This window comes from Pezoporus flaviventris, unplaced genomic scaffold (genome assembly GCF_033815535.1).
Source record: "Pezoporus flaviventris isolate CSIRO_AGI_PZ_B2104156 unplaced genomic scaffold, CSIRO_AGI_Pfla_v1 ptg000029l, whole genome shotgun sequence".
Taxonomy (NCBI): domain Eukaryota; kingdom Metazoa; phylum Chordata; class Aves; order Psittaciformes; family Psittacidae; genus Pezoporus; species Pezoporus flaviventris.
Genome location: NW_026892577.1, coordinates 19,105,065 through 19,123,230, shown reverse-complemented (window position 1 = coordinate 19,123,230; position 18,166 = coordinate 19,105,065). Strand labels below are relative to the sequence as shown.

The window sequence follows — 18,166 nt, the reverse complement described above, 5'->3', positions numbered from 1 at the left end:
CACCACAGGGACTTGTTGCTGTATTCCGTGCTCTGACCCTCTTGAGATGTGACAGTGGTAACAACATTCCTCTGCTGCTGTGAGGGGAGCATCAGCCCCCAGCCCTGTGCTGCAGCCTATCCTGGCACAATTCTGCATCCTAAAATATTGGTCCATAATACAGTATTATTGTCGGTGCTTCCTTTATTGATGACCATTTCACAGCCTCTACCCATGTACCTCTACCCTGGGTAGCCAGGATGGACGTGTTTCTTTTTCAAGTAACATAATCTCTTCACAGTTAAAAGCATCCCTTTGTCACCATACTACCAAAAAGTGGGTCTAATCCTTCTCCTTTTTTTCTGATGGTGATGCTTGGGCTTTTAACATGTGTTTTTTCCTACAGCTATATTTTCACCTTGATGTGTCAAGAGTTTGGAGCTGGTGATGCTATTGCAGTGGGAATTTTTCTGCTCTTCTGTGACTGCACTTCTCACTGACTGCTTTTGCTTTGCCCAGTCATTGTGTGCAGTGGTATACCTCTGCCCTGTGGGAGGGCACTGTCTGTAGTGGTACTAGGAGGGCTGCAAAGGAAGGGATGTGATTTGTGCTGGAAGTAATAGAAGTAGTTGGTGTTGCTGTGTGTGGATGAGCAGAGGCAGTGGAGATGTTCTGTGGTGACAGCTTGGGGGCTTTTCTCCTGTATGTGTAAAAAGGGCACCATCTGGGATCATGCACCAGCTAACATGGCCTTTATGCCGTGGGACCAGCAGGCTGCTCAGGCTCTCCTTTGTGTGAAACAGTCTTGTGCTTTTGAGTGCATAGAGCAGTGGAGAACTGTGTTTGAGTAATGGCATCTCCATATGGGTGACATGGGGAGCATCATGCATGGGATGGCTTCAGCAGAGAGTGAAGGAGGTACTGTTGCAAAGACTGGAGCAGTAAAGATCTGCTTGATGTGATCTGGCTGGTGTTAATGCAAAGTCTGCAACTTTACATGTGACTCCAGCCTTGAGTTCACTGTCTCTGTGCTGGATGTCCAAGCAGATGTAGATGTTTTTATCAGGAGAATCTTTGATCTTAATGGGGAGTAGATGTGGGAGGCAGCCTAAGGAGCCATGAGTAACTCCTTCCCCTTTCCATTTCAGTTCTGCCAGACACAAGGCATTGAGTATCTGACAGGCAGAGTGTGGATTGGTTTGTGGCTCATCGTCTTCATCTTCATTATTGTGGCAGCTGAGGGAAGCTTCTTGGTGCGCTACATCTCGCCCTTCACCCAGGAGATCTTTGCTTTCCTCATCTCTCTCATCTTTATCTACGAGACCTTCTACAAACTGTACAAGGTGAACCTTCCCCAGAGAGATGAGCTGCTGCATCTCTCAATCCCCCAGGAACCTGCTGTGTACAGGAGGTAGGGGGGAAGGGCCAGCTCAGCCACAGCTTTCCTAGACATTCTGCAGAGCAGATCATTTTTGGCCTCTGATGCCCCAGCCCAGCTGGCCCCTGTGCCACCACAGAAACTGGCAGGATGAGCCCTAATGTCTGTCTCCCCTTCTTTTCCTGCAGGAGGCATTAAAGAGGGGCCACTTTTCTCTCCCCAGCCCTCTCCAGCTGGGTAGGTTGCGAGGCAAGGTGACAGATGTTGGGATTGTTTCCACCCACCATCTATTGCTCTCACCTCTCCACAGAGCAGGATATCTCCGCTTCCCCTTGCCCTCAGTAGTGACAGTGCCACCTGTCCCTCCTTGTGGTGACAGCACCTGCTGCTTCTCTCACCTGCCCAGGTGTTTGCAGAACATCCTCTGCTGAAATTCTACCCACCGAATGTGCAGAGTGGCCTGAATGCCAGCATGCTCTCTGCGGATGCGATGTCACTGGGAATCAGGATGCAGCCCAACACTGCTCTCCTCTCCCTCATCCTCATGCTAGGCACCTTCTTCATTGCCTTCTTTATGCGCAAGTTCAAGAACAGCCGTTTCTTAGGAGGAAAGGTGAGAAGCTTGTGGGACCCAGATGTTAAGGACAAGGGATGTGCCCAACAAATAATGCTTCTTGCTACAGACCTTTGTTCTCCAGAACATTTGGACCATCCCCTAAATAAACACTAGCAATCCCTTAAATACCCTGCAGAAGGGATGGTAGCCTGCCGTTGCCTCCAGACCAGAGCTGGCACTTGGTAATGGTATCTGCATTGTCCTGCTCCAGTGAGCCGAGTGAGGTTTGCTGCAAAGTCCTCTGGACCTTAGGAAACCTTTAGCTGGATACAAGTCTGTTAAACTAGAATATAGGAGGAAGAGCTTACAGCTTGTTCCTTTGGAACATGCAGGGCTTGTGTAACACTGGAGCACCATCCAAATAGGCTCATAGGAGCAATTTACGAGTGGCTGGAGGACTGTGTTATGTGGGCAGTGGGGTGTGCAGCTGGATGGGTCAAGGCTGAGGTCACTTGCCCTGGTCAGCAGCAGTGCTTAGGTTTGCAGTGGTGCTTGGCCCTATCTGGGGCTTCGCTTTGCTGCACTCTCTGTGTAGCTGGGTGGAGGGACAGAGCTGACCCGTTCCCTTTGCCAGAGAGGGTGTTTGTTCTGCAGGCTCGGCGGATCATCGGAGACTTCGGGATCCCCATCTCCATATTGGTCATGGTGCTGGTGGATTACACCATCACTGACACATACACGCAGGTATGGTACATGCAGGAGGCACCAGCACCGCCCTCAGAACCCCTACTGCATCCCAGCAGTGAATCCCTGTGGCACCATGGCCTGCTCTTGTGCAACAGGAGCTTCATATTTCCTGCCTCTTTAGTCATAACATGTTCTAGCATATTTGTGCTCTTCTTGACTATAGGCTGCTAAGTATTTTGATCACTTTGCCTCAAATACAATGATTTTTTTTCCCAGTTTATGCACAAACTGAAATGTTATCAAACAGACCCACATTACAGGTTTTCTTTCTCCCCCCTTTTTTAGTAGATGTGTAATAATATATATTTTTGGTTTGTTATTTTTTTCAGCTGACATTGAGCATGGGTGAAAGGTAGTTCCTATTCAGCAGGCAAGCTTTTTTTCCAGACAGCCCAAGGCTTAACAGAATCCAAATGCATTTCTATTCATTTAAATTTCAATGAAAAATCTGGCTTTATCAGATGTTAGTAAAATCATGCACTTTGTTACATTCTTTTCATACCCTTCTAGACTTCTACAGTTAATATCAAAAGCATTATCATTTCAGTGTTAACTCAGCGTATGTACAAAGCTTTCTGAGAAAATGGCACTTACACAGCTTAGCTCAAGTACAAGCATTCCAGAAATATTATTCATACTTATGCTGATTAACATAAATGCAAATCATAAACTCTCCCTGCAGTGCTCACGCAGGCAGACAGCAAGAACTGCTGTAGAGCGTTGCAGAGCTGAGAGTTCAAATGCTGGTGAACGCAGGGTCGGGGTGATGTACAGTTAGGGGTCTGCATGGTCTCTGATAGGAGCACAAACGCGTTAGTCCCTCTGAATATGATCAGAGTAGGTTCATTTCCAGAGAATGTGGCTGCTCCTGGGGCTCGCGCTGCACAGACAATACTGAAAAATGTCTCAGAAAAAGCTTTGAAAGTCTGAAAAGCCACCTCAGAGAAGGGTAGGCAAGTTCAGGACACTTGATTTGTGCAAGCAGAGGTCAAGGAGCGTTTTACTCTGTTCTGCAACCACTGACAGTGCTATTCCTATGGGAAAATACTTCCTTGGTCTCTTGGACAAAACTGAAGGGAATTCCAATAGCTGAAAGGAAATGAGACAGGCCTATGTTAGGGCACATGGGATTTTTTCACTGAAGGGGATTATCCATGAGAAAGTCCTGCTCGGGTCAGGGTGTTTGTCCCATCATCTGAGGCATTCAGACCAGGAAGACCAGGAGGATCAAGGCTGTCCTGTGTGAGGCTGTGGGCATGTGTCTACTGATGACTAACTGCTGGGTTTTGTGGCTACACCTACAGAAGTTGAATGTCCCCTCTGGCCTGTCAGTCACATCTCCTCACAAGCGTGGCTGGTTCATTCACCCCATGGGCAGCAGCGGGACCTTTCCAATGTGGATGATGTTTGCCTCTGCCATCCCAGCCCTCCTGGTCTTCATTCTTATCTTCATGGAGACACAGATCACCACGTGAGTACCTCCCCACCAGTGCCTATCGTCACTAACCCAAGGGTAGGTTAGGCTGGGATGGGTGTTGGTGCTGTTCATGTGGTGATGCATCTGGCATCCCAGTGGGACAGCAAGGGCAGGATTCTGGCCATTTCATAGAATCACAGACTGGTTGTGGTTGGAAAGGATCATCTGGTTAGGGCTGGATAAGATCATCTAGCTTCAACTCCCCTGACGTGGTCAGGGACACCTCACACTAGACCATGTCGCCCAAAGGCTCTGTCCAGCCTGGCCTTGAGCACTGCCAGGATTGGAGCATTTACCACTTTTTTGGGCAACCTGTTCCAGTGCCTCACCAACCTCACAGTAAAGAGCTTCTTCCTTATATTTTACCTGAACTTCCCCTGTTTAAGTTTAAACCTATTATCCCTTGTCCTATCTCTACAGTCCCTGATGAATAGTCCTCTGGCATCCTTGTAGGCCCCCTTCAGATATTGGAAGGCTGCTATGAGGTCTCCACGCAGCCTTCTCTTCTGCAGGCTGAACAACCCCAACTTTTTCACCCTGTCTTCATACAGAAGGTGCTCCAGTCCCCTGATCATCCTTGTGGCCTCCTCTGGACTTGTTTCAACAGGTCTGTCCTTCTTCTATTGAGGACACCAGAACTGTATCTTCTTGGGTTCTGCCATCATGTCCCGGCTCCCCTCTTATCATAGTGTGGTGGGGATGCACCTTAGCCAAGTGCAGGAGGAAACCTCTAACCTGAGGTTGGCATCCACCATCTCTCTCCTCAGCCATCTACTTGTTGTCCCCATGTTGTGTGGTCTCTCCAGGGAGTGAATGTGCTGTTCCTGGGCACTGGGCTGAGCCTGGCGCTGACCTGAGCTCTTCTTCCTTCCAGGCTGATTGTTAGCAAGAAGGAGAGGAAACTGCTGAAAGGCTCTGGCTTCCACCTAGACCTGCTGCTTATTGGCACTATGGGGGGGCTTTGCGCACTCTTTGGGCTGCCTTGGCTGACTGCAGCGACGGTGCGCTCCGTCACCCACGTCAATGCCCTGACGGTCATGAGCAAGGCCATTGCACCAGGAGAGAAGCCCAAGATTGAGGAAGTGAAGGAGCAGCGTGTGACTGGAGCGCTTATTGCTGCTCTTGTTGGTGAGCCTCTGCTCGGGTGAAGGAGGGGGGAGGTCAGGGGTGACCACTCCTGGCAGTATCCCTGCCCCGCAGGCCAGCCTGCGTTCTGCCTGCTTGCTGTAGGACAGCCCCCACCTTCACGGAGCTCTCTGCTGGCAGCCTTCGATACCCTGCCATGGTCAGTCCAGCTCTGCAACCCTTCAACCCTTCCAGCTAGACCCGTCTTGAACTTCCTTTCCCTTGCACCCTAGGACAGAGATGAGGCGGGAGAGGGACAGAAGCTGAGGTGCCTTGCAGAGGGGCTGGCGTGGGACACACCTTGTCCTGATCTCTCTCTGTGCAGGTCTGTCCATTGTGATGGGGAACATGCTGCGGCAGATCCCACTGGCCGTGCTCTTTGGCATCTTCCTGTACATGGGGGTTACATCGCTCACTGGCATCCAGCTCTATGAGCGGCTGCTCCTGATCTTCATGCCATCCAAGCACCACCCTGACCACATCTATGTTGTCAAGGTGAGTGAAAGCAGCTTGTGGGGAACCAGGTAACAAGGAGCAGAGGAAGAAGAGGCAGGTGAGGGGAGAATGGTGCTTTGCTAGATTGATGCTTGGCTTGGTGACCCCTGCCTTGGCTGCAAGCTTGTGCCGAGAAGTAAGTCCAAGCCATGCGTAGAGGTGGTACATCTCTAGAATAGTGTACTGATAGGCTTCACAGGAGTGTCTTGCCAGGATACTGTAAAGATGGACTGTCTATGGGAGTGATGTATTGCTTGAGTGAGTGTAGGGACACTGCACTGCTAGGTTGCACAGAGGCTGATGTGTTAAAGAGTTCTGCCTTGTTGTAGAGTACAGGCAGGTAGTGTGCAGCAGTGTTACATTACTGTACTATGCTATGCAGAAGGGTTATGTCTTGCTGGTTGGTTCTTCATTAATCTGTGTGGAAGGATAATGTGTTCTTAGTCTGCATTTACCTCCCTAGGTGAAGACCTGGAGGATGAATCTCTTCACCTGCATTCAGCTGGCCTGCATTGTGCTGCTCTGGGTGGTGAAATCTACAGTGGCATCCTTGGCCTTCCCCTTTGTCCTGATCATGACAGTGCCATTGCGACGCTTCGTGCTGCCCCACTTCTTCCATGACAGGGAGCTCAAAGCGGTAAGCAGACAACTGTTTTAACGGCCTAGCTTGCAAGACTGGAGTGAGGTTGAGGAGATTTGGCAGACTGAAAGGCTAGGAGATCCTGGGCCAGCAAAGCCTTGGCTTTTCCTGCCCTTGTCTGGGGGTCTTTGTTCAACAGCAGTAGGTGAGTGGATGGCTTTCTTAGAGCTTGAGAGAGCACTAGAGAGTGCAGTGTGGGATGGATGAGCAACCTAGAGCAATGAGACAGAGGATCCTACCACACAGAGACCTAGAATAAGGGTTTCCCCTTCCATCTTCCTCCCCATTTGTGGCTTATTCATCAAGCAACAACCCATTTCCCACTGAGACAGCAGCAAGGACAGCCCAGCAGCACACCAGAGCTTGGTACAGGAGCATGTAACCACAGAGCCAGGGTGCTGGCAGCTCTTTGACTGCTGCCAGTATCCTGAGCTCCTGTTGGAAAGCAGCCTGGAGCAGCACCCAGAAGTGGGCACTGCCAGCAGGGGTGGAGCTGCTGGTCTGGACCAAAGCCCCAGTGACAGGGCACTGTCAAACAAACACTCTGGGAAAGGGCATCAGGTTGGGGACACATGGATGGGTACAAAAAGGAGACCGCTGGGAGGGGAAGGAGTAAGAGCTTTGCTCTTCCCGGCACAGCCCACCTGCCTGGCTTGCTGCATGCTGGTCCCTCCATGCCACGCTTGATCCTGCACTAGGGGCGGCTTCCTAGCCCAGTCTCTTCCTCTCCCCAGCTGGACTCGGAAGATGCAGAGCCAAACTTTGATGAGGATGGCCGGGATGAGTACAATGAGCTGCACATGCCTGTGTGAGCTGGGAGCTGCCCTCCACACTCATGGGACAGGCTGCTCACGCCTGATCATCCCTCCCAAGGCCTAACTGGAGACTTGCCATGAGTCATGTGATCTCTTGCCTGAACCAACAAATGGCTGTTCTATAGCCCCGCAGGAGGCAGCCCTGACTCCTGCTGCCTCATCGCTTGCTCAGCAGAGGCTGTGAGTTTCTCTCCTCTTGGACCTGGTGGGCTGAGAGATGCCTCTCACATCACAGAACTGTGTGGGTCCTGAGTGCCCATGGGTCAGGGCTCTGCCCCCTCCTTGCTGGAGGCAGCCTATGCCTGGTCTCCTGGTGGTGAAGGGGAGCCATGCCAGCTGGTGCCACCCTGTCCCTCTCCACTACCGTGAAGTTTGGGTGTCTCAGCACCATGTGCCACTGAGCAGTCACAGAGATGGGCTGGATGCTACCTGTGAACGGCCAATGGGCTTCTCCCAGGCCAGCAGCCTCCTTGCTCAACTGGTGGATGCCTTGCTCCTGCTCCTTTTCCTCCTTCCAGGAGGGCTCATGCTGGGCCTGTGCCACAGACCCTGGCCCATGAGGCTTCTGCAGCCTGGCAGATGGAAGGGACCAGTACCCTGGCCCTGTCCTCCAGACCAGCATCCGTCCAGTCACCATCCCACAGGACTGTTTTCAGCTCTTGCTTGGCATGGGGGAGGCTGTTTGGTTCCTCCTGATTCTCCCAACCCTCTTTCCACAAGAAAACTGCACAGGAAGGGGAGGCTGGTGACAAGCAGGTATCCTGAAGCCTCGAGTGCCTGTCCTCTTGCAGAGATTAAGAGGAGTCCTGTGCCATTCTGCACCTCCATACAGGTTGCAGAGGTAAAAATTCATCACTGGGCTGCATCCCGGTTCCTGATTCCCACGTTCTTGTCCCTGAGAACAAACCATATTTAAGAAGCTGTACAAAGGATGTAGTGCTGGAGTGCAAAACAGTCCTTTGGGTCCCCTCCCTTTCCCTGTGCAGTGGTCCACTGGGTCTGGCTCCCTGCAGCCCTATGAGGAAGTCACTGAAACCTCCAGCTCACATTCTGCTGCCATACCAGCATCCTGTGTGACCTTTTGTGCCCAGGGGTGCCTTCCAGGTAGAAAGGAGCAGCATTCAGCATGCCCAGCACTCAGCCCCATTCATCTCTGGGCAGTTCCAAACACCTTTCCACCTGTCAGAGCTGTCCCCTGGGGTCTCCCCTCACTCAGAGCTGCCCCAGGAACTGGTTCCGTTAATGGTTCCATTGCTGCCCCCATTGGCTCTGAGAGTAGTGCCAGAGCAGAAGAGCCTCTCAGCCTTTTCCTGATGGTTGGAGCCAGAGTGGCCTTCTGGAGGAGGCTGGGATGCTCACTTCACCATTGCATTTGGGACAAGCTGCTGCTCCAGTTCCTATTTATCAGCCTGGCTCTTGCCAGAGATGGTGGATTCTTCAGCACTGGGAGGGTTCAACGCCTTCCCAGGAGGCTCTAGAAATATCCCACCAGAGAGAGAAATCTCCCCCCACAGCAGGTTCCTGCCCCACAACCTGGCCCCTCCACAGGGTCTGGGGTGGAGGGACAAGTGTCTCTGTGTGTCTGTGGCCATGTGTGTCCTGTCCTCACTGTGTAGTGTAGGAGGCCTGTTGTCGCTGTGCATTGTGACTCCTCTGACTGTAGTGGAAACGGCTACACCAATAAACTCTTCACAGGAATCGTGCCTGGCTCCACTTCTGTTTGTTAATTTACAATAAATTAAATTGATTGAAACTTCATGACACAAAACAGCAGTCTTGCCCACACCAACAAGGCTCAGCTGGAGAGGGGCCACTACCAGCACAGAGGTAGGTTCTCCACCACCATCATCAACCAGGCTAGTGATGTGGGCTCAGCTGGAGGCCCCATGCTGGATGCTGGAAATGGGAGGCTGAGCCCCGTATTTAACCAGAAACGTGTAACATGCCTGCTTGCATCCATTCACACATGCATGCGTGTGCCTGTGTGCTGAGCAGCATTTGGTGCCCATCTCCTTATCTAGCCTGTAGCTACACGCCAAACAGCATGGCTATGGGCTAAGCATGGAGGAAACATCTCATTGAAATACACGTTCCCTCCACGTTTTCTTCCCAGGCAGGAGCCAAGCCAGGTTCTCATGAGCTGCTGGCTGCCTGCAGCCCATGTGGTGATGGGTTGGATGTCCCTCAGTTGAGCTCTTCTGAGTGCTGCTGCTGCTGGGAGTAGGTGGTGGTACCACCTCCTGTGGTCACGGTCTCTGTCTGCTCCTGGGGCTGGCCAGTGCCATGGGGCTCTTGTCAGAGGGCTGAGCCTGCCTGGGCACAAGGGTTGTGGCCATCTCATTTCTGAGCTGGGCCCGCTGTGGGGTGGGTAGTACTTGGCCTCGCAGCATCCTCTCCAGATCCCGGCAGTGCTGCTGAACCTGTGGGAGAGGAGGCAGTGCTGTCCAGCCTTTTCCATGTAGCTCTCCTGACCATAGCGATGCCCCCAACTCAGCCGGGGATGCAGGGCAGGAAGCACAAGCAGATCCATTGTGAACTCCTTACCTCATCAATCCTCCGGATGAGAATGGGCCTGACCTCCAACTCCAGCAGCCAGTCGGCCTCCAGGATGCTGTGATGGTACTCCTCCACCTCCAGGTTCTTCTGCAGCTCCTCAGCCAGGGCAGCCTGGTGCCGGTGACCTCTCGTACGCTGGCTCTGCTGGGGCCGGGACCGCTCTGTCACCTTGCCCTGCTGCTGCAGGCGCAGGACACGGATGCGCTGGGTGACATGGCAGACCTGGGCACGCAGGGCAGGTGCCCGGTCCCTGCAGTGCAACAGGGCCAGCAGCTCCTCCTGGCTCTCCCGCAGCCGGGCTTGCAGCACCCTGGTGCTGTTGCCTGCCCCCAAAGACTGCAGTGGGACCAAGAGGTTGGGCAAGCCCCCCAAGTGCTGGGGAACCCTGCTGCGCAGCGGGGGCTGCACGCTGCTGGGAGCCAGCCCTCCTCTACCCGGCACTGGTGGCTGCTGTGGCAGTGATAGTGATGGTGATGGTGGCAAGGAGAGGCTGTACCTGCTGCGATGGAGATGGACCCACTGCTGGGCAAGTTTCGCTGTGGCCAAGCTCTGGTGAAAGACATCGGGGATCAGCCGCAAGACCTTCACAAAGGGCCCCACACCATCAAAGCCACGCAGGTCACGCAGGCTCTGGGGGCTGAAGACCTGCTCAGTGAGGGGCCCACCCTGCAGCAGCAGCCCCCAGTTACGCCGGTGGGTGAAGAGCTGTGTGGCCAGGCACGGGATGGATGCGGGGCAGGCAGCTGGCTGCTCATGCATGTACAAGTTCTCACAGAGCGGGACCACCACTCTGGCATCAAACCTCTCCTTCAGCATGCTCAGGTGGTGCAGGTAGGAGGCCAGCCAGCCCACGTAGTTGGCCACGTCAGAGCTGGCTGCACCAGGCTGGCCCTGGACAAGCTTCTGCAGGTGGTGCCAGCTCTCCACCTGCCCTGATGGGCTCTGTGGCAGCACAACCAGCAGCACATGGTACAGGCTGCGCAGGTTGAAGCCCTGCTGGCACTGCTGTACATGCCTCATGAAGGCGCTGATCTCTTCTTCAAGGGCAGAGTAGAGGGCTTCCATGGGTCCTAGTGATGGAGAAGAGGCAGCCAGGATCATAGCTCATCCGCACAGTCCTAGGCCCTGGATGGACTGGAAAACACGCTGCACCAGTATGCAATGAATGCATGGACTGGAGTAGGCAGGATTGCTGCAGAGGCTTTCCGTCTGGGTCACAGCATGGGCTCAGTCAGCAGCTGGTGCAACCAAAGGCTGGCATGGTGCTTCAAAGATGTCACATCTGGCCAGTTCAGATGAGTTGGTCCCTGTTGCTCTGCTGAAGAAGAGACAGTGGGTGGGTGGGGAGGAGGGCAACAGGGACAGGCTGCGGCAGAAGGAGTGAGGGAGCTGCAAGGGGTGAGCTCCGTGGGGTACACCCACTTTTGTGGCACCAGATAAGGAGGGAGTCACTGCTGGGTGCTGCCACAACAGGGGCACACTGGACCACAAAATGCTGGTGCAGTGTTTGGAGAGCAGCAGAGAGTCTGCCTGTAGCCCCAGGGGATGCTGCTGTGGGAGTGGGGAGAACACTCTAGATGCCCACAGCCCCCCAGCTGCCCTGAGGATGTTCTGGGATGCGATTTATGTCCTCCTACTTCCTGGAAGGGGACTAGTTGTGCCAGACCAGGACTGTGTGCTGACCGGCAGTTTCTCCCACCTCTCTGTTGTTTGAGAGCAACTTTATCTTTACAAAAGTAAGCAGACACCCTAGCCTGCCTGGAGAACTAAATATAGGAGGACTGTTCCCAAAACTGTCAAGTCTGTAACTTTAAACCATTGCGTGTTTAGGCAAACTATATGGGTTTCTGTTTCTGCCACTCAGGTTCAAGTACACTCAAGCTATCTGCTCCAGTTATTTTCGTTTTCCACAGCCAGGAGGGGCTGGCACATCTCTGTTGTAAGCTACCACTGGCACCCCTTCACACAGCCCTGTGGCTAGGAAGTTAAGGAAATTGCTAGCTAAGACCGTCTCCACAACAAAACTGGGAACCAATGCCACTGGCAAAGTTTCCCCTCTCTCCTGTATAAGTCCTTGCCTAGGCTTTGGTGTCTCCTTTTCAAGCACTCAAAATGCATTAAGATAAATGTAAAAATACTTTTTCCTTTTCCCCATGAGGAAGGGTTTGTGAACCCTGCCCCGGGCAGCGGGGGTGTTAGGTAAAATGGCAGAAGATGTCAGCACAGCGTGCAATGCAGGCTGCCAGGGGTGAGAACAGCTTTGGTTGCATTCACCTTCACCAACAAGTGTCTGCAAGTGAGTTTAAATGAGTTGCACCAGTTTGGGGAGAGCAGAGCTGACACTGCGCATGAAGCCCAAGACCAGCTAAACAGCAGCCCCAGTCCATGGGTGTCAGAGTCCAGCTCACTGCTGCAGATGCTGAGGGCTGAAGACCGCCAGTAAGTACTGCCAATCACTGGTGATCTGAACATCCCTGCTGTGGCTCCAGCCCCATGCTCTCTGCCCCCTCTTGCCCTCCATCCACCTCCCCTCTGTGTCACTCAAAAGAAGAGACTTACCAGCCCCAGCCGAGGCACTGGGGAGAGGAGAAAGGGCTGAGCTGGGCCCCGCTGCCTGCCAGGGGAGGGATCTGCCCTCTTTGAGCACCGACACAAGCATCTTCCCCATGGCAACAGCAGGTTTGGACATGTCCCTCATGCTGGAGCCAGCCTTTCCCAGACCCAGTTGCCAACCCCACAGGCATTGCCTTGAAGCTACAGGCAGAGATGCAGCTCTCTCCAGCCCCTCTGCCTCGCACAGGTCTTTGCAAAGGACTTTTTTCTTGCAGGGATGCCTGAATCCTTGGCACAGGCTTGGATAGCACATTTCTGTAATACAAGTGAATACTCCTGTGCACAGCCCTGAATTTGTCCCAAAGGCCTGTCTGGCCTTGGCAAGAGAGAAGCTCCTTAGCCTTGGGCAGTCCACTGCCTGCCTACTGCCTTGTGTCCCTGCCCTGTCCCTTTCAGCACATCATCTTTGCAGGGCTCCTCAGCCCTCCAGCTGGCTGAGGTGCCTGTGCTGGGACTGCTCTGCAGTGGGACTCTAAGGAGATGTAAATGGTCTCTTGAGGGAGTGAGAAGGGGAAATGAGAGCAAATCGTCTGTTAGACACAATTCTGACAGCCACTAAGGTCTGACCCTAACAGTTCCGCTTCCACTTCTACGTGGCTGCCCATGGGAGCAGGAGCCTTGACCACGGTCACAGAGCTGGCCAGGGCTGTGCCCAGCCCTCCAGTCCAGGACCCCATGGGGAGGGAGACAGGGGCCCCCGGGAGTGATTCAATGAAGACAGTGCTGGCACACTTATGTGCCTGTTTGAGGTTTCCCTGTCTGGGTGCATGCTTTTGGCTGTGGTGTACTTCCCACAAGCCTCTGTGTCTTGCTGTGCAGAGGTGCCTCACATGAGCTCCCCTGCAGAGAGGAGCAATGCAGCTGTAAGGTCAGAACAGGGAAGCCTCAGCCTGAGGTCTCAAATGCAGCTGCCAAAGCTTCTTCCCTGCAAGGAGCACCAGGGAGGTGAGCTGGCACCCGTGGACATCTTGCCTCACTCAGAGGGGCACACACATGAGCCAGAGCAAGTGCTGAGCACCAGCCCTGCACAGCATCCCCCATTGCTCCTGCCAGATTGCTCTATGATCTCCTGGGCCAAGAGCTGTCAGATGTGACTTTGCTGCTGAGCAGGACAGAAGGGTAATCCTCGTCTTGTGACTTCTGCTGCAGGAGCCCAGCTGGATAACTGCCTTCATCTCTCAGCCCAGCGTCCCTGGAGGATGCCCTCCCTTCCAGCACACAGGGTACTGCAGCATCACCAGGGGTAGGAGACACTGGGGAGTGCCTGGCTCCTGCTGTGACAGGCTCTCATCCTCAGGAGGGACAGATGGCCAAATGCTGGGGCTAGCTCCTAGTGCTCTGTACTGGGCCTGCAGTCATTTTTCCATCCTTAAAAGAACCTTGAAACGGGGTGCTCCGGCAGACAGGAGGTGTTAGTGCTAACAGACAGCCCTGCCTGCTCCTTGGGTTTGCTAATCTAGTAGCCCAGTGTTGCAGGTTGCCTCCTGGAGATTTATAAGGGATGCATATACCAAAACAGGGCATGGATTGGCATCGTTTTGGCTGCAGGTGCACAGTGAGAACAGCTCACTCCTTTAGCACAGAAATTATTTGCAGGCTGAAGCTGCACTGATCAGGAAGAGGAAATGTACTGAACCCTGGCTACCAGCATCTGCCAGCAGACCTTGGCCATGACCAGGGGTAGTGACATGACACCATTTAACCTCCCCACTCACTTACCTGGGTTTATTATGCAGCCAGAGACAGAGAGCTAACTGCATCTGGTAGAACAGCCCAGTCTGGGAAACGCCTGCACCGCAGCTGGGTGACACACTTTCTAGAGCATGAATCCCGCAGCAATGGTATCTGTGAGCAGAGCCCTGCTTACACATCTAGCTAAGCAGAATCCACCAGGCTGTTTGCAACAGAGCCATCTGTGACCTCCACAGCATCACACCATTAATATCAAGGCTTGGTCTGGGTCAAACAAAAGCAGGGCAGGCTTAATAGGAGAGGAAATTAGGTGGATATGCTTGGCTGGCCTCATCCCCACATGTTCCGACTGTGATTATAGCCTTGTGCAGCTCAGCTCTCTTATTCAGCAATCTCGCCGCCAGGAGTGCATTTCTCATGACCGAGGTGTAAAAGCCGCACGTAGCTATGTTTTGGCCCCAAGCAAACCTGTGGCAACACAGGGGAGCCATGGCAAGGAACCTCAGCTTGTTGCTGCCTGGAGGGGGGTGTGTGGCCTGGGATGTGGCTGAGAAAGGGAGGAAGGGTTGGGCTGGAGGAGCAAGACCGGGATCTCTATCTGCAAGAGAAAGCTGGAGGCACCTCATTATGGGTTTGGTCCATCCAGCAGAGCCAAGCGCAGATGGGCGGGTAGAAAGTCACAGTGTTACAGTTAGTGCTGGCCCCAGTGACCCAGCTTGGAGGATGCTTCAGAGGCCAAAGGGTGGCATGCAGTGAGAGTGGCGTGGATGCTGGGAGCATACACCCTCTAGGCCCATCTGCTCCAGCTCTCTGCTCTTGTGCTCAGGCTGAAAATGAAGAAGACATCCTGTTTTCCTGACCTATAGAGAAGGGCAGCCCTGGAGGTCATTCCTGCTCTCGGATGAGATAAAAAGCTTTTTCCACTGCTGTTAGACTAACCAGGGGGTCAGCTGCCCTTGGTCTGGGCTCTGCAGTGTGAAAAGGCAGCGCTGTGTTGCGGTGAGCTGGGCTCACTGCTGATGGTGGCTGAAGTGAGACGGGAGCCAGTGGGGTGTCCAACACAGATAAACAACCCCATCCCACGTTGCCCCCCTTGCAAGGAGAGCTCCCCCTCACCCTCCTGCTCTCTGGGGGAGCAGGTGGCGCAGCGCTTGGTGTGACCCTGTGAGAGCCTCTCCAGGCAGTCTTAATCACATTCCTCTGGAGCAGGGACACATCTGGCACAAACATGACCCTGTCCCCAAGGAGCCTGGGTTAATTCCTGCTTCAGAGCCCCAGAGAAGCCCTGAGCAGGGAGAGCTTCGGCACAGATTTGGTCAGCACCATCCTTACCTTGGAGGGGACAGAGGTAGCTTGTGAGCAGCAGGGCAGGAGGAGAGGTCCAGAGCTCCATGCTGGGTTTGAGCAGCCCGAGGCTGAGCTGTGGTGGGGCTTCCTGCAGGCTGGGAACAGGAGACGGGAGGAACTGCCCTTTTCAAGAGTTGATTTGTAAGCTGATTTCAAGCAATTGTGAAACTGGAGTGGGGAGGGGGCTAGAGCTGCAGGGTCATGCATGCCCTGCTGTGTATCCCGATCTCCTGCCATCAGTGCAGACTGCATCAGGAGAGTGCCTCAGTGTCTGGTGCTCTGCAGGGTGAGGCCACTGTTGCAATGGGACACACTTGACTTTTGGCTGCTGCTTCTCAGTAGTTCTCCCCTTTTGGAGAACCATCTCCCGGCTGCTCTGTGCAAAGGGGATTTTGGTGGCCTCGCAAAGGAGCAGGGCCTCGTGGAGGGGACTGCCATGGTGGCAATGCACAGCAGAGCATGGGTACCCTCCTCCTTCATCCATTCTTCCCCATGCCTTCAGCTGGGTCCAAGGTATCCTGCCTCTGCTGCTGGCTCTCCTGAGTATCTCAGGGATGATGCCAGAGGAGATCAGTCCCCCACGCTACGAACACTCCTCTGATAAGTCACTGGGGAGGTGGCACTGTGGACCGTCACAACTCATTACCTCGCAGGCAATGGTAGACCAAGCCTGGTCAATGCTCACTGTAGCAGGGGCATGCTGGCCTGCCTGCCTCCCAGCCATGCGCCAGACCCGTGGCAGAGGAGGAAATTAGGATATTGTCTGGTGTCCAGGAGGAATTCCTGCCTTGGCTTGTTCCTGCCAGTCCTCCACCGACCTGCCCTCGGCATGGAAAGCCCAGCAGGAAGCTGACTCACTGTCTGCTGCCGCCACGGCTGAGTGTTGGCCCCTGCCGCCTGCAGCACTGGAGGCTGCTCCTTTCGCAGATGCAGCAATACCTCATTGTCCAGACCCCCGGCGCCCATCCGTCCCAGCTCTCCTCTGCTAGAGCCTGTCTGCCGACAAGCAGAGAACAGCCATGGCACCCCAGATCCTGTGCCATCAGCAGCTGGGCTGACAGGAGAGTTGGGAGCTCAACAGGTTGCTGGCGTTACTTGTTGTACATGCAAGCAGTGCCACTCCACCAGGCTCAGGGTAAGAGGCAGCCCTGAGGCAGGGAGAGGAGCTGATGGGCTGGAGAGGGGTCCTGGGCTTGTCCTGCATGGGGGTGCCATGCCAGCCCTTGTTGACTGCTTCATGTTCAGTATGTCACTGATGTGGCATCCAGCCCTGGAGCTGCTGGGGTGGCAGGGGTAAGATTCCAGGCACATGGCGACAGCAGCATCTGGGTGGCAGCGATGTCAGGTAAGAGCTCACCTGCTTGTCAAAGACCTGTGAAGAAGCAGATGGCTGTAGCTTTTCCTGGTGAGCAGCACCGAGAGTTAGGAGACAGTTCAGACACTGCTGTTTCCAGCTGGACTGTGTGAATGTAGGACTAGTGATTTAATCTGGTAACAGAAAGGAGCAAATATCAGACATAAATTTCTTATGGAGATTCTTGCCTCTTTTTCTACTAGGCTGATAGAGCACAGGGCTTACAGCATCAGCCACTGCTGCTGCATTTGAGGAATGCGACTTTTATTGCCTCAATTGTTTGGAAAGTTGCTTTGTTCTGAGGACTCCGTCAAGCCACCTTCTTCTTCCCTCTTAGAAGGTGTCACTCAACTAAAAACTTTGTCTTTTGAAAGTTTGGTTCCTTACCCCGCCCTGGGCTTTCCAAGGTGTTAGCCCCCTGCCTCAGAGCTGCAGAGAGGTCTGTCAGGTTGGAACTGCAGCAGTGATGGGCTTAGAGTATTTTTCCATGGTGTGTGTAGGAACTCAGCCTTGCAGCACTCTATGGAAGGTGATGAACAGGAAAGGGAAAAGGAGATCACAAGGACCCTGTCCAAAGAAAGAAGAGTAGGGCCCCAACTTTATGATAAGTGCATTTAGATTGTTTGGTGAGTTTGCTGGGAGTAGGTTTGCTGTTAGCTTGAAACTTCATTGTCAGGTCTCCCTGGACATACAGCTGTGAGGGTCATGCCTTGATGGATAGCTTTAGATGACAAGAACCACCACCAAAGTTTCTCCATTGGAGAGATCTGGGAGGGGTTATCTGGAGATGTGTGCTGGTGGATACCCTTGGCAGGCAGGCAGAAGTAAAGAAGAGTTGTGCTCCTCAACTTCCTCATGGCTGTGAGAAGCTTGACAGCCCCCTGCGGTGACCATCCAGTAGATGAGCAGCCAAAATGGTCTGCAGAAGCAGCAGCAGCAGAGAAGGAACTGCCCTTCTGTGGGAAGAAGGCTGGTGGTGGCAGAAACAGCCTGATGACAAATGTGTGGCTGCAGTAAGGACTGTCAAGGATACATTGTTGAGTTGATCTAATCACCTACACTCACAAGATAATTGGCCATGCAGACAGAAGTATTAGATGTGAGTTAAGGGCTGTAGTTAGGCTTCTGGTGTCGTCTTGCATGATGTTTTCATAAAACAGGAAAAGTGGTGTAGGTTAAGCTAAGCCAGCACAAGTACAAAAGAGGCTGGGTAGTCATGCCCAGGGTAGTTCTCAGAGATACGGTATCAAAATGGAAGGACACAGTGACAGTGACTCATACATTAGAAATCCTTACCAAAAGGTTCAGATAGTGAAAGTGGAAGAGGATGGTGGGGTGGTCATCATGGGTTAGACAGTGGCCTAGGTGTGACTTTGTCTTGTGGCAGAGATT

The 18,166-nt window shown here is 53.5% G+C and overlaps 1 protein-coding gene across 5 annotated transcripts in view; it reads left to right on the top strand.

Annotated features, from left to right (window-relative positions):
- The window catches only part of SLC4A3 (solute carrier family 4 member 3), a 34,410-nt gene extending 25,496 nt beyond the window's left edge, over nucleotides 1-8,914 (top strand). For all 5 annotated transcript variants that reach the window (XM_061459441.1, XM_061459439.1, XM_061459440.1 and 2 more), the window contains 8 exons: nucleotides 1,128-1,322; nucleotides 1,764-1,970; nucleotides 2,568-2,657; nucleotides 3,965-4,131; nucleotides 5,012-5,265; nucleotides 5,588-5,757; nucleotides 6,221-6,394; nucleotides 7,132-8,914. In XM_061459441.1, coding sequence (XP_061315425.1) covers nucleotides 1,128-1,322; nucleotides 1,764-1,970; nucleotides 2,568-2,657; nucleotides 3,965-4,131; nucleotides 5,012-5,265; nucleotides 5,588-5,757; nucleotides 6,221-6,394; nucleotides 7,132-7,209 — 1,335 coding nt within the window. In that variant the 3' untranslated portion in view covers nucleotides 7,210-8,914. The remainder of the gene's footprint in view (nucleotides 1-1,127; nucleotides 1,323-1,763; nucleotides 1,971-2,567; nucleotides 2,658-3,964; nucleotides 4,132-5,011; nucleotides 5,266-5,587; nucleotides 5,758-6,220; nucleotides 6,395-7,131) is intronic.
- Nucleotides 8,915-18,166: the final 9,252 nt, after the last annotated feature.